Source organism: Epargyreus clarus, unplaced genomic scaffold, assembly GCF_041222505.1.
Source record: "Epargyreus clarus isolate Ecla_fem2 unplaced genomic scaffold, WU_Ecla_fem_2.2 ptg000009l, whole genome shotgun sequence".
Taxonomy (NCBI): Eukaryota; Metazoa; Arthropoda; class Insecta; order Lepidoptera; family Hesperiidae; genus Epargyreus; species Epargyreus clarus.
The window spans coordinates 9,376,735-9,398,821 of record NW_027332217.1 but is presented as its reverse complement, the minus strand read 5'-3'; the positions used below and the strand labels follow the sequence as shown (position 1 = coordinate 9,398,821).

Genomic DNA, 22,087 nt, shown 5'->3' with positions numbered 1-22,087 from the left:
CAACTACGTGATATTGATTCTCACCTTTAAACTAAAATTTATGGGCTAATTTCGCACAATGCAGTACAAAGAAATAGAATTGCTTAAATGATCTATAAGTAAGAAATAATTTTATTTATAATATAATTTTTGCGTTTTCACGACTTGAGAAATCTGATTTCTGAACATCAGAATACTTTTATTCCCTGAAAACTATTTCGTAGATATATCAATATTTAAAAAAACGTACTTAAGGAAGCAAGGAGTAGAGCACTACAGGACGGACAAACACATGTGTTCTAAATCCATATTCACACAGTTTTTGATATGGTTGTAAAGTCCTGAAATTGTGATTTTATAATTAATACATAAATTCTTATTTCCATAACGTAACAATTATACGATGTTATACCTTCTGTATGTTGCAAATGATGTACAGTCACGAAAAGATCTTGTAGCGTGACAACCGTTTGATCGGTCGGTAGGCAATGGTATCATAATGTCGCGTTGTAAATATTCATTGGGCGAGATTGTCGCTGCGTAGGCATTCCCGCTTCAGGGCGCGGTCGGGACACGCATTAGGGACAATGAGATTTGCATAGCTGGGCGTTCCTAACTGTCAACCAGAACATTCACATTAACTAATCCGAAGAGCCCGATGCGAAATAGTTTCATTACTCCCTCGCCTCGCCATTCCGACTAATGAATTCATTAAATTACCGTAACGACAACGAAATGGCTGCATCTTTTTGCCGCTTTAAATTCGTAACAATTGTTATGGGCGTGCTCGCTTTATTATTCGCACTTCTTAGTCAGCCTCATGTTCATTGAAGTCGAATCTGGATATGAATTTTTAACGACTCATTGTTTCACGCTCATATGAATATTTTATGGTCATCAACGGTGAAAAATGATATTTATAAGAGGCTGGTTATCAATTTCGTCGCACATTGTTAAGAAGATACTCGTAAGTGTGCTCTTCAATTTCTTCCTTTCTATTTAATTTATTCTTCAACATGCGATACCTAGGTTAAGACCGAGATACCAACCTGATTTTGTAGTTATGTATGTGTGACAAATTATTTATCACTAGCTTCCATGGTGAATGCAAATATCGTAAGAGAACCTGCATACACACATGACCAGCGGGGTCTATGCTCCAATCTTGCTTATTCTGATTGCAAACCCGTGCCCAGAAGTGAGACAGTAATAGGTTGCCGACGTTATCATTTATTCTTTTTTCGTATGCTTGAGTACAATTAGTGTTTAAATACGCTTAACATTTGCATTAGTCTCGTGTAGGGGGAAACAGAAACCATTCCCGAATAAGTCTGAAAGGCAGTGTTCATTTCGGCCAGCAGAGCACTTACTCCGTGAATACGTCCGGGGGCTTACCGCCCATTGTACATTCGAGCGACGTCGCAGCCGCCGGCGCTCTTCAATAATGCGCTTACCGCCACTCGCTGGATGCCCACACTTATAATACCATTCTTAGGTATACTACATTTGCGCCAAACCGCAACGCGTGGCGCTGATGAGCCCTTGGTCCAACCCAATTAAAATCTAATACATACTTACAGTAGAACGCTATAGTGTCGTGTATATTTCCTAACTGTGCTTCTGAAGGGTTAATTTGGGGATACAACAAAAACGTTAATTTGATGTATCACATAATGGGCACGTTATGAGATTTTTTAAATATTTATGAAATATGGGAATCTTCGAAATCCTCTTAAGTCGACAGACAATGCACTGGCTGATGTTGATGTCCATAGGCCGTCGGCTACTAACTTCTTTTTATCAGGCAGCCTTACTGCCTCATGGTAATCTGTTCTACTATTTAGTTATACTCGTAAGTCTTTGATTTGTACAAAAAATAATCGCTATCCTCGTGAATTCACTTGCCTTTTTTTAGGGTATATACTATTGTACCCATAAGGATGCCATTGTAATAAGGACTGCCTCTATAAAATTGTGATCAAAATCGTATGTATATACTATCGCACAGAACATGTCGCAATCGAAACTCTATCCGGTCTTTTTGTTTGAGAGTAAACATCGTAGCATGCAATCAATCCGTTTGATGTTAACTAGTCACTGCAGTGGGGCCACCAAATCCAATTAAGAAAGACCAATGCTTCAATTAAATATGTACCACACCAAACCCTGAAAATCAGAACGTAGTAGCGCTTTTGCTATAAAACACAAATACATGTAAGTAGTACCTACTACCACATGTGATAATCAATTTAATGGTTAATATAATTGCCATGAAAATGATTAACATTAAAGAAATTCACAATTATTGAAGATTCATCAGCGTGTCTTCTTGTTATCGCGTTAATCTTTGAAATTTGAAAATTTACATTCTACCTGCTTGCCTTTTCTCTAAAATTTAAATATCGCTTAAGAACTCTAAGGCTACGCAAAGATGAAGCATAGTTTACTACAGAACTGACCGGAGATAGGAACGAAAAGCAAACATTTCTATTAAGTGCACAACGGGCTCTGTAAATCACTCGGCGGCGCGGATAGTTTAGCAATTAAAGGAGGAATCTAACTGACGCTATCTTTTCCACGAACTAATGAGAGGAGTCGGTCGGGGAACGACGCGCCGCATACACGGACACTTATCTCCCCGATAAACAAGTACAAATGGGTTACACGTTCTACCATCCCCTACGCCCCACTATTTCTCCTTTAACGTCTTAAGTAAGCCCGTACTGCTTTTATCAGCAAACGAAGAATTCCCTTGACCAACTCGTTAACTAAATGTGTTGCCGATGAAACCGAGAGCATTAGTAAATTGTTTTAAAGGTGTGTAGATACGTTAATGTGTTATAAGTGTCTCGTTGTGACCTATCGACCGAGATTTTATTGTACGCAATTGTCTAAACGTGGAGACGACACTGTGAATGTTTACGATGCGATGGCCCGTGGCGCAACGGTGATTTGTTACAACGTACCGGCCCCGACACGTGGGCCTTGACAATAAACGAATCCTAACACATCCGGATATTGTCCGTAGTAGTTTATTGCCAGATATTTTATGGATGTGTGGAAACGGCGCCACAAAAATGTGTGTTCGAGACCCATACAAAATAAGTTTTCCTTCATAAATGTGCTTAGTATTTTGATTTGTAATTTTTCTTTTATAATTTATTTCATTTCAAGACTCAAATAAGAAAGGAAGTTTGCAAAGTTCTGTAAGAAAAAATACATGTCGTGAAGTTTCTTTTTTTTTATATTTTTAAGATAAACATATATTACAGCTAAAAAAATAAAGATAACATGACGCGATATTTCACACTACCTCATTATCTGCGCTGCAAAAACGCTGAACCCTGCCGCCCCGGGCGCCCGGCTGCGGAAGGTGCACAGTTCACCCGCACCGGAACACCGCGTCGCCGATGGTGCGAAATGAAAACGCTCCTAACGAGACCGCTCATTAGATTTGCTCTAATTGTTCATCGAGTGTCGCCGGTTAAATAAATTCTCAAGAACGCCTAAGCTAACATACCTACGAGAAATATCACTGCGGTTAAACTACACTATGTAACAGAAGTGCTCGTTCGTCTAAAAATAACAGTTCGTCAAAAATAATAAACATGATAAACGTTTCGGTGTCAATCGAGTAAAGTAGCCACAACTTTTTTCATCACTAGTTCTTATAGTTCCAATATCAAATCATTTCAAATGGAAAATACTTTTTGTTGTACCTTTTGAGTCTCCTTTAATATCATTAAGGCTCTAGCTCCACAGATGCCAACAGAGGCCCCGAAACAATTTGTAACTATTTTCTGCCTCATTATCTCCAACACTTAAAATTGTTAATTTAAACAATGTAGCACAGCCTGCGTAATGACACTGTTATTAAGAGTAAGCTCGTTCGCATTCACAGGCCAATAAAACATCAACTTTATCGCCGAGCCATCGGGACCAACACCCTGACACGGAATACAGGTTAATAAGAAACACCTCAATGAGATGTGAAAATAATGTGTGATATTATCTCGGAATAGCGGCAATTTGGTGGATATTATTCTAAGTCGTGCGTTTCATTAACCGCCAATCCTGTTAATGATCGTCGAACTTTTTCGCTTAAATAAACATTAAGAAGAGAATGGACGGCGCGGCCGACGAACCTTTTACCGGAATTACGCCGTGGCTAAGTGCTCGCTTTTAGGGGCCTACAACGGAATGACGTTGCATACACTTAAACGTTATTGATATTTAGGCTCGTGTCGATTCACTGACGTTACGTGTAACGAGCTTACAGCAAAAAGAAACGCTTTGTACATACTAGTATTCTATGTAATACCATGGGGGAAGCCAAATTTACTCTGCTTCTTTTTCATTCCCGTTTCCGTTATTTGAGCACGGGCCTGCTCAATTTTCTAGGCCAAATTCGCTATTCTGACAATTTGACTTAACCACTTGAAATCTCACTTGTTAATTTTTAACGACCACAAAAGCTCAAAAAAAGTATTAATATCTAACTTCATAATTAGGTACATCATCTGACTTATGTATATGAGATTTGACTGAATATCAGACTCAAAATCTTCTGAATAAGAAATCGATATGATGACGATTGTAACACGTAGGTCGTGAAAGCTTAATTCACACAGGGATCACAATCGCATTCTAATTACAGATGTAAGTCTAAATACGATTTAAAAGTTTACAAAAACAAATACTATTTGTTCCTCAGCACATACGGAATGCAGAGCCACCGTCCATGGAAGAGATTAAAACTTTCTCAGTTGAAAGTGTAGTAGCTTGAAGCGAAATTTTCTGTGGGCAAAAGTTAATATAAGCGAAATTTGTCCTGTGGCTGGCGGTTTGCGGAGCGACCCATGGAAGTTAAGACTTCAGTTCCAACTAACTGGTATTGGAATGCAAGCACCTGACCTGTATTTGCCTTTTCCTCGATCCAATGTGGACTTGTTTTAATCGAGATAATTTCGAAGCGATAATCCATCGGCGCCTATCGAACTCCAATCAACACATTTTTCCATATATATAAATGGAATCTAATTAATGTTTTAAGTGAAATTAATTATCCTTTTTCAGTTTAAGCTGCGCTTATCTCTGCATTTAAAGTATGGAGGTAAAAATTCTGAATTTTAATTAAAGTTCCTTCGCAAGGCGTTTTTTCTTTGCTTATCAGGTGCGCGTTCCGACAAGCATCAGATGTAATTGCATTAACCTACACTTTAATGTGCCGCCAAACGGACGCCTAACTCATTCGCTGAGAATCGAATGCAATTATGCAAATAATAAAATTAAATGGTATATACCATTCAAATAATTAACGGTAAAAATATTGAATCTTGATTAAATCGATTTAAATTCCGTTTAGGTCTGCGTTCGATTTGTAGCGTCGTGAAAATCAAGACGAAATTAATATATCGTGCTTATTTGTATATTATGCTTATTGGTGTACGTGTATCCCTGACATCCACAACGCAAGAAACCTTGTATTTTTTTTTAAATCGTCCGTCATGACCACGATAATAATTTACTCAAGTCCAAATTTTCTTATAATGATAAAATGTGTTAAGATGTATTTGTATACATCTTAAACTTTTTATCATTATCATATTATATGAGCGCATAACTCCTATTGTAACAACTGATTCATTTGATATAGACATGTGAGGCCTTAGCTTTCAAATGTAACCTCATCGTAACCCACATGTATCTGTCAACATTTATTACACTGGAAGATATGTTTTAAGAGCCTTGTAATACACCGAAGTTTAGTTTAAAATTCAGTGAGAAGCTCATGATGGTAGTTCTCGCGTACACAGCAAAAGCTGTGCTTTGCAAATGAGGTCGGAGATAGCTCGGCTCGGAAGTTAGTGCGAGCATAAATTAAAACAAGCGTTTCTATAAAAAGTTGATAAATGGCCTTGCACAAGCGGCCGGACAAAAAAGGGAACTGCCGTCAGCCGAAGCGTTAACGTGTTTCATTTTGCACTCACCGACATCTGGCCGTTTCAGTAAAGAGCAAACTATGGACCTAACGATCTGGATCTAGATATAAGTAATGTGTATTGGAACTTTCGCCAGCAGTAGGCGTAGTAAGTTTTGACAATTTGGCAAGTTTCAAGGGCTAGTTCTACGAGATTAATGAGTTAATCCATCAGGAGTGTCAACAAATTTTTAAAATGCCCAACTCGATATAATAAAAAGATAAAGAGAATATTGTACTATCAATTTTAAAAAATTGACAATCTAAAAAAACTTATATACTTCGGTTCGACTCCGGCGGCACCACCGCCACACCTATTTCTGCCTTATATCGGCAGTGTTAAGCGCTGCTGTGTTCTGGTTTGAAGGGTGTGGTAAGGGAGACATACTTTTCCGAGGCGTTCCAGCTTAGTCCTCAGCAGTAGCGGCGCATCTGTGGCCGACCTCCGGTACGAATATCTAATCCTATCTGGAGTCTATTACAGATGTCCATGGGCGGCCAACAGGTGTACTGCATGCTCGTCTGCTACTCCATATTACGAAAAAAAATTGGAAAATCACGAACCAAATTATTCAAATGTTTGTCCAAATTCATGGTCAAAGATTCCCTGCATTTTTCTAAGAGCGACAAATTCTTTGGAGTGATTCTGTTTACGTATTTAATTAATGTTTTATAGCATTTAAACTGACCACTGACCACTTCTGACCACTCTGGTCGTCATAAAATAATGAAAAAATAGCTCTTCTTCTAGAATGTTAAGTTGTCAATTTTCGATCAGTCCTAGGGCGGAGGAAGGTAGATATCTGTGATGTCTCAAGTAGGATTTCTCATAAACTTTTGCTTTAGAGTATAGATGTTACTACAACATCAATCATTTATTATTATTTTATAAAACTTGCGTCTCACTTATGCAATTTTATTCATTCGTATACTAGAATACGTGGGATATACGACATCCCCTATCTCTACATGCGCTCTTGAATTTTATTTCTATTTAAATACAACATTTATACGAGGAGACATGAGTACAATATGTTTTCGGAATGTAATACAGGTCAGGACAACGTTTATAAAATCGCAACAGAGTACTATTAGAGACGGCGAAGTCTACAGTTGGAATGTTAAGCCCTCTGAAATGCGCAATAAAGCGACATGTGCACCGCCGCACCAACCGTCTGCACACAGTCGGCACCCGGTTTGCTCTACGAAATTCGCATATTAAATCCTATATTTCAAACCGACCGAACACATAATGCTCACTTCGCATAATCCCATAGGACCGTTCCACAAGAAAGGATAAAATGTTTTCATAAAGGACTAGATAAACGTTAATTTCCCATACGAGCGGCCCCACTAACTAACCGTATACCGAAAGTTAAGTAATCCACAAACGCTCCCTTTAATTGGTTTACCACAGACCTCTATTAACGAAATAAGATGGGAAATCAGAGTATTAGCATAACAGTGAATTCAATTAGGGTTCACAAAGAGGATTACAACTTTAACAATGAACGGAAAGTTAAAGCGGAGGCCCAATGAACTAGCGTGGAACAATCAAAATTTTAATAAGTACGATTATCAAGTTAAAATTAAATTCGTATTCAGCCCAGATAATTTAAATTATTTTGACATTACGTCCACTACAAAGGATAATAACTGATAAAACTATGTAAGGATTTGTACTGCACGCAAACTTTCAGACCATTAAGCTAAGCCAACAAGAAATTTAAATTAGATTTTGAAATTGCTCAATTCACCGTAATCAATGCTATCTAAATATAGTAAAATTAAAACCGCTGAGTTACAATATATTAAATAGTTTGACAGCTGATCGTGCAAACACGCCTCCATAACAGCTATTATAAGCAATAAAACTAACGCCGTGTACCACGGAAATTATATTAGATACCTAGGCTGGTATCGCCCGAAGGACTTTGCTCCGGATTTGTGTAACTTGCAAGCCCTGTTATCGCAACGTGCTAATAAGATAATAATAAAATTGTCAGTCGAGGAATAAAATCACAGGTTTAGAACTTGTTAAGCGTGACACTGATAAAATAATGGGCAAGCAAGAACTTGTTCATTTTACATATTAATTACATTTTCTTAACTCTGTCAATCTTGTCGGTTTACACGTCTCTCTACTATATTCTTTTCATACATTATGATTATTTATCAGGCAAAAATAACTTTAATGTTTTGTTAATGCATTATACCGATCACTCGGACAGTCAGCCTAAGGTGTTGTAGAAAAAAAAAAAAATTAAACTACTTAGAAAAACAGGCTATTACTACCGGTCTATTCACTAATTGCAGCTAGCTCTAGCTGCCGGGGTGATGCACTATCGTATCTAAACACTTGTCAATTAGAAGCACAAAGTACCGCCCCGAAGCTGCATCGCACCACATAAATCTCTTCGCTGGTCGTTTACAACGGCCAACCGTACCCCGACCGATCGCGATGGACTACTTACTTCCAAGACTATTTTCCTCACTAACAACTGTCTCTACGAGCAGTACAAAGATTGCTGCGAACAATACCGATAAATTACTCAAGCTCGGAAGGTACTGTATACACAAGATAACGATCTCTAATTTACGTCGAACAAAACAGACAAGAGTTGGCGATTTGCCACCGTGTTGTGTGCGGATCGGGCTGTTTAGGGCCCGACGAACGCAAATTGTGCTGGAGTTAACACCGCAACCATTTAGGCCGTAAGCTCCGTGACGTCAACGTGCTGGAGTGAAAGCTACGAGACACGAACAATGCGTGTCGCTTGCGCAACGCGAGCGATCGCAGGGAACAATGGCGGGTTAATAGAGCCATTCGTCGGCTCATCGCTTATTCATCCACGCCCCCAACGCCTCTGCAACCAACGCCACCGTCGCGATTGATGTCCTCGTAACTCTTACTGATACTAGCTTGATATTATTGCCAAACCGAAATACCCCATTCACCACAAGTAAGCTTATTTATATGCTTCTACGCAATATAGTATGAAATTACTTTTCACGATAAGAGGCTTCTAATACTATCATTAAACCTACTACACCTTTTACGCCACTAGCTAAGTAAGTTTTCTTATCTTAAATACATCTTTAGCCCGCATAGATTTCATTCCATTCATGGATATTCTGGAGCATATTTCGTTTTCCTTATCTTGTACGAAATTGCAAGTCACAAGAACAAATTCCGCAGGAAGTCCAGACTATTACTAAGATAGATACTAGGCTTAGATAGCGATCGGTAAGCGCTAAGCGGCCCAGTCGGGCGGTATTCCAGCAGCCGCTTGGATATTTTATTCATAGAGCGGGTGATAAATGAGGAAAGGCTCAGCTGTATCACATTCATTATTGCCTCGCGCCACGCATGGTGTTATCAAAAACTTGTTGCCGCCGCGAGTTCGCCATAAAACTATCGTTTGGTCCCGGACACCACCTCGCGACTAGCCTCAGTTGCAATTTGTCGTTAGTAAATAGCAACATAACTTATAATTCACGCTGATCGCGGCTTTGTTACATGCCTTTGATATATGACAGTATAAAGAAGTAGCCAGCGAATTGCGGCGTATAATATTACTACAGAAATTCAAAGGCTTTATGAAGCCCTGAACATTCCATTTATTGCAACTTGCATCAATAACGATTGTAATCCAAAACGGCGGAATTTCCACACGCTTCCCGATCGTTCTCTATGATATGTCAGCGAGAAATATGAACAAAAGTCACCTTTTTAGATCACATTGTTTTTTGAGACAAGTCAGACCAACTCGTTTAAAAGAAACAGTCCTAAAATTTAATAAATATGTACTAATGTACATATTTATTAAATTTATTGTATTTATGAATTATATATTTATTAATTTTATTGATTGATATACATAGTAAATTTTGGTCATTTCATAATTTTATTATAGTATATTCGTACACCTTTTACTCGTACAACCCTCAGCAAAGTCTTCCACACGTATTAACATAACACCCACTGGATTATATTGTGAGTGCGTCTATTCATTAGTAAGATATTGTTTACTTTATCGGTGATCGAACCGGTAACTTCTGCTGATCAATATACAATGCGGATTGATAATTTATAACTAGCTATACAAACAAACAAAATTGATGTGTCTCATTTGAAGTCATCATTTGATCTCTTAAAATTAATTTGATGTACATATTTACGTATTTTGATATATAGGTAGGTATATATCCTTGTGTCTGATTGTTTGTGTGGCGATTATTTTAAAATAATTGGACGAGCCTAACATAATATTTTTCATCCTGAAAATATTTAGGTTCATCTTTATGTAACGTGAATATGCGAGCGACAGCCCGTACAGAATAACGTTTGACGATGAGGATTATGTTATAATAAATAATAATGATAATACAAAATACCATAATTTAACAAATAACACAATACACGCTTAGGGAAACATTGAATAGGCGCGATCGTACAATTGACTACCATATACTTATTGTATCAAATGCTGTTCCACCACAAAATACAATATCTCGGTAAATATAATAATCCCGTGACAAGTCACGATAGCAGCAGTTTCATGGAGCGGTTAACAATCGTTCAATTTGTAGGGCTAGTGGCCGCGAGCCCCCACAATGGCCGTGCACGCGACGTCTTAGAGCCGTACTCGACATTCTCGTACGTAGGATAACGCACAACAATCAAGATGTCATTTTTCAACTACCCACGCCGAGAACACCGGGACCAGCGAACAGTGAGAAATATGGCCGACAACGCACGTACCGTCACACAAAAGAGGCGTCTCGCGGTTGTCGCGATACATATCTACTGGGTGAATAACAAGAAACAGATTCACTTCATCCCTGGATGCTTTATTCGTATATTGATCCGAGATATCTCCATGTAAGAACAATGAACAATTTAAAAATACAAACACAAAACACTGTTACTTTCGTGAATAAAACGACGTTTTATGTTACAGCGAAATGTCTGAAAAACAAGATGTTTCGAAGTCTCAATAATCAGTGTAATGAGGATAACTAAATTACCTAAACTGACAGCGGTACATGTGTGTGAAGTAACTAAACACAAGGTGTGCGTTTACATACATCCACGATATCGTTTGCAACGCTCATTATGACAATTCACAGAAGTCAGTGGATAATTTATCGTCGGTGGAAGATGGAAACTTGCGGCGAGAAATGATAGTAATTATTGACACGAACCACCGCTCGAAGCAAAAATCCGCCATCCGCTCAAAAGATCACAACCGGCCACTAACTCGAAAATTCCACATTCATAACGGGGCGAGCCCTTGGGGCACGGCGGCAGCCTCCAACCCGTTCGAGAATCGCAATAGGTATTCGACATGAAATTATATGGATAATGTACCCGATAAAGTTTCACATAAATAACGGGAAATTTACAGCGCTCACGTGAAAAGACCTCCTACTTCCAACCACTATTTGTAAGTCGTCGCTTTATAGTGAACCATTCAACGATCCAACAATATTTCATGGGCGTTAACGTGAAATGGTATTGGGAAAGAAATTCAATTGATTCTTTATCCTACTTGAGACCAAATAATTGTCAACTAATAACAAGATACTGTAGACTTAATTATTATTTATGGTAAAGATGGGGATTATGTAATAAAGCCTATTATCGAACTCAGAAACGCATAAACATTTGATTTAGCAGTAATCGGATACGGACATTTTTATAGTTTTCGTTATTTTGAAAATAAATTTAAGTAGGCACTTTATTACAATACATTTATGCTAGAAAAATAATACATCTAAAGACGAGATAAAAACGAAGCCGAAGCTCGATAACTCACATACACACTGTATAGTTTAAAGTAGAAAAACAGTTCTAGTAAAGTAGGAACAAATGGGAGAGCACAAATGGAAGAACAGGCCGATCCTTATAAAGGCAGCTATTTCTATTCGGTACCATCTTTTGTGTGACACAATGGCACATCGATCGCGAATGTTTGTACGGAAACGTTTGGAAAACACTAACGAGTGGCGAGCGCAACTAATTGAAGTTATAGCCGGCGGTCCGTCGACGCCAATGTTTGTGATTAGTGACGGTAAACTAATGGCATGCTTTGACACCAACACTTTGCTACTCCATCGATCAAGCAATGTCGTCGCTGATCAGTTGGTGATTTATGCCTTTAATTTAATGTTGCTTACCCCATTTTGCTAAAATGTCAGAGCGTTATAAATGAACTTAATAATGTGCATACAACAATTTATCCAGAGTGTTGCTTTGCGTAGAATTTATAAAATTATGAGTGTTAAATTTAAAAACCTTAAATTGGTTGGTAACGTTAAAAACATATTAATAAAAAATAAGTTGATGAATTACGAAATATTATTGAAAATTTAAGAATGTGAGTAATACTGAGGGGCACAGTTTGCACAGGGTGGCGCAAAATGAATCACCCTATTTTGTTTTTTAATAACTTTTGTATGGAATAAAAAAGTGATTTTGAGTAATAGAAATCTTTATCAGGACCTGTAACTTTTTTTTGCCAATTAGAAAATATGATATCTGTCAAGTGTCTTCCACCAGCGTTGATACAAATTTATTCCATACAAAAGTTATTCAAAAACAAAATAGGGTGATTAATTTTGCGCACCCTATATAAATAATACGAGATAACGAATAGATTACTCTTTAAAAATTGCCATTCACTTCATGCTGAATATTTAGGTCTAACTGGAACATGAAATAATAGAAAATGTACAATGTACAATACTATGTAATAATAAAGTTAATTGTTGTCTACAAGCGTACCCACTATGAAAGTATTTCTACATAAACTAAATACACAATATAAACGTTTTATGAAATAATTAACTTTTGTGCAGCGTTTATCACTGTCAAATGTGATTGAAAAGGCTATAGAGGTGACGGCTACTTAACTTCAAGTGCCGTTTGAATATTGGATAGTAGGTTATGCAATTGTTAACTGAACCATTTGGCATTTCAAAACCGCTTCATTTAAACCACACATTACAATACATATATGTGTATTGAAATACCTTTAATGTTTGTTATGAAAATATACTGCGACCAACTATTCATCTCGGTATTGCTTAACCGTACCTGTTGATTATGATATACCGGAGCCTAAGAGCTACGTACGTATGTATTAGACGACTTATATGATCACAAGATGGAATTTAAGAATGCAAGAACTCAAACTATTCTGTTTTATATAATGTATAAAATTTGTCATACTGGATTCTGGATGTAGATATCAAAGTGGTGCTACATTGTTTTTTTTTTAAATTAGCAAAATTTTTATTTATTAATTATCTTTAGCTTGAATATACAGGGTGAATTTTTCAAATAGGCCTTCAGGGCCAAATCCGAAACTATGAGGATTAGCGAAAAATGCTGAAAGGAGTTACGAGGCCGATTTTGATAAAAACTAAAACTGCATCATTAGTTTTTTAAAATATCTTTTTCCTTAGCCGGGAATCGAACGAGTTCATTTTGAAAAAAAATACACCCTCTATATTATTCCACTATCTAATAGTGTCGCTTATAAGGATCAAATTCTGGAAAGTAATGTTATGTAAAAAATTAAAGGAAAAGGAAAATTTTGAAGAAAATACATATTTTTTACCTTGGCATGCTAATCCTTAAGAATTATACATAACATATGACTTATGTATAATTCTTTAGGACTATACATAATGATAACATTGAAGAATTTTTCGATTAATCAACTAATTCTTCGATGTTATGGCCATGACAAACGGCTTAGTATGAGAAAGTAATAGGTTGGCAACTAAGTTCCTGCCGTTTTTAGGATTTACTTTTTAATAAAAATAGATAAGTGATTAATTAGTAAATTCTTATTTCTTTTTTTTTTTTTGTTTACAACTTCGTTTCAACGTTGAATATGATTTTCAATATGTGTTTGTTAAGTAATCACTCGGATTTTAACCGAAAAAGTCATTCTCGCAAATTGTCAACTTTACATCTGTATTAAACTCTATTATAATGTTACAATGGTACAAGATGAAAATCTATTATAATGGTCCTGAAACTAAGTCGAACATAAACATATAAACTCTTGGAGAACAAAACGTCCGCTTTCAAATGATTTGAAATATTAGGCCAAAAAATTGTTAATACGCGAAATGTTTAAATTTATGAATGGCGGAAACTTAACTGCCAAATTATTATGAAAAAAATTGAATTTTCTTAAAAATGAGGCTTTTCCTTTACTTTATCCTATTATAATTTGATCCTTATAACCAACACTATGAGATGGTGGAATAATATAGAGGGTGTATTTTTTTTCAAAATGAACTCGTTCGATTCCCGGCTAAGGAAAAAGATATTTTAAAAAACTAATAATGCAGTTTTAGTTTTTATCAAAATCGGCCTCGTAACTCCTTTCAGCATTTTTCGCTAATCCTCATAGTTTCGGATTTGGCCCTGAAGGCCCGTTTGAAAAATTCACCCTGTATATATACATAGTCTCATATAACTTGGTATTGTTGTTGATCGACGCATACAATATTATTCCGAGAATGCGTTAAATACGACGAATAATATAACAGAATAAAGAATTTGTAAAAATATATAAAATATAAAAACACGTATATAAATGCGACATTATTTTAGTACAATTATAAAAATATATCTAAATATATATAACTCAAAGGTGACTGACTGACATAGTGATCTACCAACGCACAGCCCAAACCACTGGACGGATCGGGCTGAAATTTGGCATGCAGGTAGATGTTATGACGTAGGCATCCGCTAAGAAAGGATTTTGATCAATTCTACCCCAAGGGGATAAAATAGGGGATGAAAATATTACTTCGTAACGCGAGCGAAGCCGCGGGCAGAAGCTCGTGTTGTACAAAATCTAACCACATAACAGCGGATTTTTATAACATATACATTAAAATTACATGAACTATTCGCCCACCTACTTGGCTACATGCCTTCTGTATGTTTGAGATTATTTATCTCAGGAATTGTGCCATAAACTTAAGACACCAACGAACAACAGACTATCCCAAGAAAAATTACGTTCATTATTAATAACTAATCTATCCAATTTTTGCCAACTCAAAGATAAAAAATTGTCAATTCTAGCAGGTAGATTGACAAATTTCAATGTTTTATAGGCAAAATATTTATTAACAGGCGTTAATAAACTAAATGGTCACATACCTGTTAAATGGTTCCCGGTGAACTCGAAGTCATCGTCTTGGTCCCAGTGCTTCAGCGACAGGTTGCCTAAAGGCGTTGCATTCGCGAACTCCAAGTTTGCGAAATGCCAATCCAGTATCTGCCTATCACGCACTGACAAATACACCGAACTGAAATATCATTGATCATGTTATTTTTTGTAATCATATTAAAAGTTATCAAATTATTTTATATGTAGCATTTTATTTCTTGCTGTTCAAATTTTCATAATTTTACGATTAAAATTATAAGACAGCTGGTGATACCATACACTTATATGAATATTACCAAATTTACAGATTACTTAATTAAACTTAGTTTTACATACTATTATCATTTCATAAATGTTTAGTTTTGTAATCAACTTTCAATTGGATGAGCTACTGAACTGATTTTTTATGTGTATGACATGCAATTATGTACTTTGTGTTACCTTGTTATATAATTACCTTGGTGGATCATTTTCTAACTTTGTCAATTTCTCCTCTATAATGTTGTTCTGTGTAACCAACATATCATATTCATCACACAATTGCTTAATCTCTCTATTGGTGCGGCGAACATTGAACTCTGTCTCGATAGCAGCTTCCCCTGCAACACCCTTTTTCTTCTCAACGAGCAAATTATCTTTTTCTATTTTCTTAGATTTCAAAAGTTGTTGTATGTCTGCCATCCTAAAATATTATATCCGAATGTTAGGCGCATAAAAAATATTTTTAGTATCATATGTATTATTGTGTTTACTATTTAAACCTTGAAAGAATACCATAATAATGTTTTGGGCTATTGTGTTATTACGAAATAAAGTATTCGTGGTAGAACTTACTTGTTTATATTCGTCTTTAGTTTCTCTTGAAGAGTTACAAGTGCCTTCAGATGTAGTATCTACAAACAATATAAAGTTAAATATCGAATACCTCGTAATAATATAACACAAAATATCAGCAACATACAGACAAAACTTTCAAATAATGCTAAAAAGGGAAATATAAGCTACTAATAGTGGTCGCACTTACCACTTCTTATGCGTAATTAAAATAGGATAGGATAGAGATGGCAAAAATGTAATGTAAATTATTATGAAAGCAAGTAACTAAATATTCAAAACTTAAATGAAAATATATTATAACGAAAGATAAATATAATAAACATAAAATTATATATTTTAAAGTTGCAATGACAGAATAAACCAGCACAGAAACAAAACAAAATTTCCTATATTGTTTATGTTTATGTGTGCAAAAGTAGAAACACTAGGCTTATGTTGAATAAGTTACCTGCTTATGCTTAACATTCTTCTGTTGCAGCTTAATAACCCATTCCAGAGCTTGGCCAAGAGAGACGGGCGTGTCATTATAATAATTGAAGTCGACCTGGTGTGACAGGTAAGACGTAGCATCAAGCAGGCGGTTGAATTCTCGCTCTACCTGTAAAGAAAAATCATAAAATACACATGAAGAAACTCCCAAAAAAATGTAATCTTTGTTACTAGGTTTTCCAGTCTTTCCGTAAAAAAGTGGGAAAGAAACACGCCGTGACGAAAATTATCTATAATAACTAGCTGACCCGGCAAACGTTGTGTTGCCATATAAATAAAAAATGATAAGGGTGAACAACCTTTATCACTTAGGGGTATGAAAAATAGATAGTAGCCGATTCTCAGAACTACTGAATATGCATATAAAATTTGGTCAAAATCGGTAAAGCCGTTTCGGAGGAGTACGGTAACTAACATTGTGACACGACAATTGTATATATAAGATAATAATTTCAATACTATTATTATTAGTGACAACCTGCATACCTGAGAGATTTTAAACCTGCATACCTGAGAGATATGTAAAAAAAAATCTCAAATGTGTGTGAAGTCTACCAATACACACTTGGCCAGCGTGGTGGACTATGGCCTAATCCTTCTCATTATGAGAGGGGACCCGTGCCCAGCAGTGGGATAGTAATAGGTTGTTGATGATATTATTAGTGGTTGACTATGAAGTGAACACCTTATTCTGAGAGGAGCTCCGTGATTATGAATGGGATAGTAATAATAATATGAAGTGCAATTATTATAAGTATTCCACATCTATGATACTGACATAAAAAATACTGTTAGCATACCTTGCATGCGATAAGCAGCTAGCAGCTAGCAGCTAATGAACAAGTTGACTAACTTTTAAAAAATAAATAAAGTTCATTAAATAAATCACTATGAAACTAAACAATATATGCTTACCATTTCATCTTTATATTTAGGCACCTGATTCCCTGAAGATTCATAGAGTGGACATTTTTGTTTTATTTTGTGAAGCTCCATATTCATTTGAACAGATAATGTGGTGACAGGGTTGCCACCTAATCCAGTCACGACCATAGCACCTGCAATTTTTGTATTACAATTTTTACAATCAACCATCAATGAACTTACTAAAAGAATGTAATGTTTCTCTCACTAAAATATCTAACCCATAATCACAAATGAAATTTGTGGTTTTGGTTTTCATATATTATACTATACTATTTGGTGGCCAAATTGACTAGTAGTATAATATTAAATTTCTTATTGTACATAAAATCGTGTCTTCAAACTTTATTGTGTAACCGTGAATTAACTATTGTACAAATTTCTGACTTGAAGGGAGTGGTGAGAATGCCCAAAAACACTCACAGCTTTCTACACAAGTACACACTAAGATTACTTGTGCCGTGGGTGCCATGCCATGACCACACGCAAATATCAACTAAAGACGCTCAGACCCAAATAAGATATTTAAATTAATCATTAGCCAGGAATCAAACCTGGAACCCTTTCCCTGTCAGACTGATACGGTAACCGACCATCATAGAATAAAATACTCATATAAAATCTTTCTATGCAGTCCTCAATAAAAGCAATGTAACCTACTATAGGACTTCTTCCCCATTTAAAGTCAGTTACACAATACACATAGATGGCTATGCGCATTAATCACATATTAATACCAGGTGTGCTTAATGTTTATTTTCTGGCTTCATTATGAAAAAAAATGTGTTATACCTAGATCAGCGACATAAGGACCCTTTCTGTAAGTGACAACCCTGCCACCAACCCTATCACGCCCTTCCAAGATAACAACCTCGCAACCAAAAGATTGCAACTGCCTGGCTGCGGCTAAACCTGACACACCTGCAATTATATTAAAAGCAAGTATTATGTAGAAACCCTATAATGTAAATCATAAAGACATATTAATAATATGTTTCTATGTATCTTGTTCGTAATTTTGAGATGCAAGTCTGTCTCACCATTTATAGCAATATATTGAATGGTATAGAAATACAAAACGCCAAAAGCTCAAAAACCTCTAATTGAAGCATAAAATTTATTCTGTACATAAACACTAGACTTTATTTATTTACAAAATTTCAGCATATGATTGGATTTTATGAACAAGCACTCACCAGCTCCAATTATTATAACTTTAGGTCTCTGCTTGCCTTTTGGTGGGTTTGGGATAGGATTAATACGCTCATATATGCCATAGTTGATAAGACCATGTCTCTCTAAGTAAGCATGTGTCCTCAAAACTAATGCTGGATCTCCATTGTAAGGTGGCTGTAAAAATAAAGAAGAATAATAAATCCAGACAGCATAGTAATATAAATCCTAGTATCCTTACCAAAAGTTCTGATTTTTAGCTAACCATTACAATGGTATTATTCATATTTCATATCCCTTTTTATTATGAGATAAGGTCCAATTGTGAATTCATAGTGGATCTAAATATTACTTTAAATGTTAATATACTGGACTGGGGCTGTCAAGACTAGCATTGATCGCAAGCTAATTCAAATTAATATATCGATTGGAAGGCCAGATACATAATATGTAATGTTTTTTGGAGGACTATAAATGTGGCAATAATGTTAGTTTTATCAAATCTTTATATATTTACTGTGCTGTCCAAAGTGGTCTAGACAGTCCCGAGTTCAGTAGTTTTAATTAATTTATTTAGGATATGATAAAAATAAAATAAACTCAATTTTACTGAAAAACACCAAAGGAAAATTTACACAATCATAATAGATTACTACAGAATTATTAATGATGCTTTTTGTTTTATTGTTTACAGTAGGTTACAGGCAGCCATGCTACCTGATGGAAAGTAGTCAATGCCGCCTGTGGACATTTGCAACACCAGAGGAGTCGCCAACGCATCACCAGCTTTGTATTAGAGCTCTTTTTGCACATTTTTAACCAGCCCCATGTCTTAGCGCTCCAGGAATGCTTCTAACAGCCCTGAACCAAACTATACACATCAACCTAAACTTTCCATTAAATGTTAACCTACCTCCATTCTCATAACTGTATGTTCTGGAGTAAGTTGCTTCTTGGGATCTTCGAACCACAATTTCAAAATTCTATTCCGAATTTGTACAAATGTGAGGCTAGATGGGCCTTGCAAGTCAGAAAAACATTCGGCCTCCAATGAAGTCATTTTGTCGGCAGGCAAACGCGATTGAAAGGCTGCACCGTCCAAGCTGAAATGGAAAAAATAAACTTACAGAAATCATTGAATATTGATTACATTTATATCGTATAAATCAACAAGTCAAGTAGGTATATTTCACTTTATTATTTATTTTTTGTGTAAAATATAAGTTTTATATGAATTCCATGGAAAAATAGACTATAAGGGGTCATAAATGTGCCAACACATGGTTCTTTCAATCTTTGAGTAAGGTTACCTGTTAAGCATTTCTTTGTAATTTATTTCTTCGATATCATCTTTATTGGTTTCTTCAATGATAACGGTCTTTTCTTCTTTTTTTGTTTCTTTATCGTACGTACGACTAGAGGATGATCCCCTGCGGCCCGCGACAGAAGAGGGACTGGCGGAAGCTTTCTTGCTCCTCTCAGACTGATCAGATTCAGAACCATCTTGTTTCAACTTCTCTTCCAACTCCCGGTGTTCTACCTAAAATCGATAAACATAACCTCACTAATCACTATTTTTTCATAAGAATATCTAATCACTTCATTCTAAATGTATACCTTTGCACGTTTCCTGCGACTCATTTTTACTAAAAGTTTAAAATTAAAACAAAAGCACTTAAAAGCAGTCAAATACAGTCGACAGGAGATAAGAGAACCGAATCAAAATAAACACCAATAAGGGATGCCCACAGTCAAAAACGAAGTGTCAAATGTATCGATATTGATAATTGGGTACTTGACAGTTATAACAATAAAATATGAAATATGTTGGATATGATAGCTTATAAGTAAACATAAATTATGGAGTATTTCGTTTATTTTTTAATACGTTCTAAGTATTTTAATTTTTAAAAAGAAATTTTCGATGTTTTATCTGTGGATTTTAAATCCCAAAACGGCGACAGTGCTGCCTCAAACGTCATGTGACGTCACTACATCGAAACCAAACAAGACAAATAATCATTTAATCGTTTGCTGTTAGAGTTGGTTGAATTTATAATATGTTGTGAACCGAAATGAAGCCATACTATATTAAAGCTGATAGCGTGAACCTGCTTAAAGAATCTCCATATATGCCGTGCAATAAATCAAAATGGATACAAAAACTTCCGTGAGATAACCTATGGAAATATCAAATAAACAACGTAAGTAAAACATTCTTTATATTTACATTTAATCATATCGGACAATTAAAACATTTCTTAACTGACTTCAGACAGAAGAAAGGTTGTCTTCAAGTGATTATTAAGATTTTTTTAAATATACTTATATTCTTATGTGAACTGTTTTAAGGTTATTAATTGGTTATATTTATATTTACAGATCTTCCCGACAATCGTATAGTGACGACGTTATAGAGTATGTGCAGTTTAAGAGGAAGGCAAGTTTGTGTTTCATGAAAAGTAAAAGTTGTCCTAAACACAAGGTACATCAATGAAAATGAAAATGTGATGACTGTCCTGCCTAGAAGAAGTAAGGAGCCAAAAGTTTCGAAAGTGGGCACCAGTCTGAAATACATAAAGTAAAGTACACGGGAAATAGTAACTTCTTTACTTGCGTAACCTACCCAACAAGATGAAGGAAGAAAAGTGACCATACAGTTCCTATTATTGCATTGCAATTTAATTCTGAAAATGACAGTGATAAAAATATATATCCATTTGTTACGGAAAATAATTTTAGTAATGAAGAAAAGCAGACACGCAAGCAGCACAAAAATTTAGCTTAGGTGATCTGTAGTAATTATTGTAACTGTAACATATGATAAATATATACAAAAGTTCTACTGTGTGTACTCACTAATAGAACCATATAAACCAAATAAACAAAGAAATCGGTTAATAAAATACTAATATTAGCAAATCATGTATTTTTAATTATACAGTCCTGTAACTTAATCAGTGCACATGCACCATCAATAATAACACAGTCATGAAATATTTTAATTGTGTCCTATTAATTACAAAATGGGCCCTTAAAATAGAATTCTCATAGACGTCTTTTAATTCTATTCTTATCATAGACATCTATATAATATATTAAATATATGAATACTTCCACTTGCTGTTTTGTTTTGATTACGTCCCGTTCCAATGATTTGGAAATGACGAATCACTCGAGAGTTACTAAATTTATTCCTTTTTTTCAATAATACTTCTCTTACATAGATAGTATAAAATGTCATTTGCTTGCAAACAGAGGATTTAAACATATAAGAATCTGCAAGTTCTTTAACGTTTATGAGATTTGGGTTTAGGAACTTGTATAAGCAAATTTGTTAGGATATTTAGCGATCGTACTTGAACACATCGTCACTGCACACGCCTTGTAATTTGACATTCTTGCAATTGTACTAATAAAAGTTAAATAAATCCCAAGATTTCCCCTGAAGTATGTGTAGCGTCGAAGTTTATTTGTATATTTTCAATGTGTTGAC

General features: G+C 35.5%; 1 protein-coding gene and 1 long non-coding RNA gene across 2 annotated transcripts in view; one reads left to right on the top strand and one right to left on the bottom strand.

The window, feature by feature from the left end:
- The window catches only part of Su(var)3-3 (lysine-specific histone demethylase Su(var)3-3), a 298,884-nt gene extending 278,520 nt beyond the window's left edge, over positions 1-20,364 (bottom strand). Inside the window, exons 1-10 of the mRNA XM_073076699.1 lie at positions 20,209-20,364; positions 19,902-20,131; positions 19,505-19,694; positions 18,615-18,768; positions 18,211-18,339; positions 17,410-17,552; positions 16,454-16,603; positions 16,003-16,061; positions 15,626-15,850; positions 15,159-15,307 (exon numbers count right to left, since the gene is read on the bottom strand). Of these exons, the coding sequence (XP_072932800.1) occupies positions 15,159-15,307; positions 15,626-15,850; positions 16,003-16,061; positions 16,454-16,603; positions 17,410-17,552; positions 18,211-18,339; positions 18,615-18,768; positions 19,505-19,694; positions 19,902-20,131; positions 20,209-20,232 (1,453 nt within the window). The 5' untranslated portion in view covers positions 20,233-20,364. The remainder of the gene's footprint in view (positions 1-15,158; positions 15,308-15,625; positions 15,851-16,002; positions 16,062-16,453; positions 16,604-17,409; positions 17,553-18,210; positions 18,340-18,614; positions 18,769-19,504; positions 19,695-19,901; positions 20,132-20,208) is intronic.
- Positions 20,365-20,378: 14 nt separating this feature from the next.
- Positions 20,379-21,513, top strand: LOC140744971 (uncharacterized). The gene is made up of 2 exons (XR_012102606.1): positions 20,379-20,795; positions 20,974-21,513. It is a non-coding gene; the product is annotated as an uncharacterized LOC140744971 (long non-coding RNA).
- The last annotated feature ends 574 nt before the right edge of the window (positions 21,514-22,087 follow it).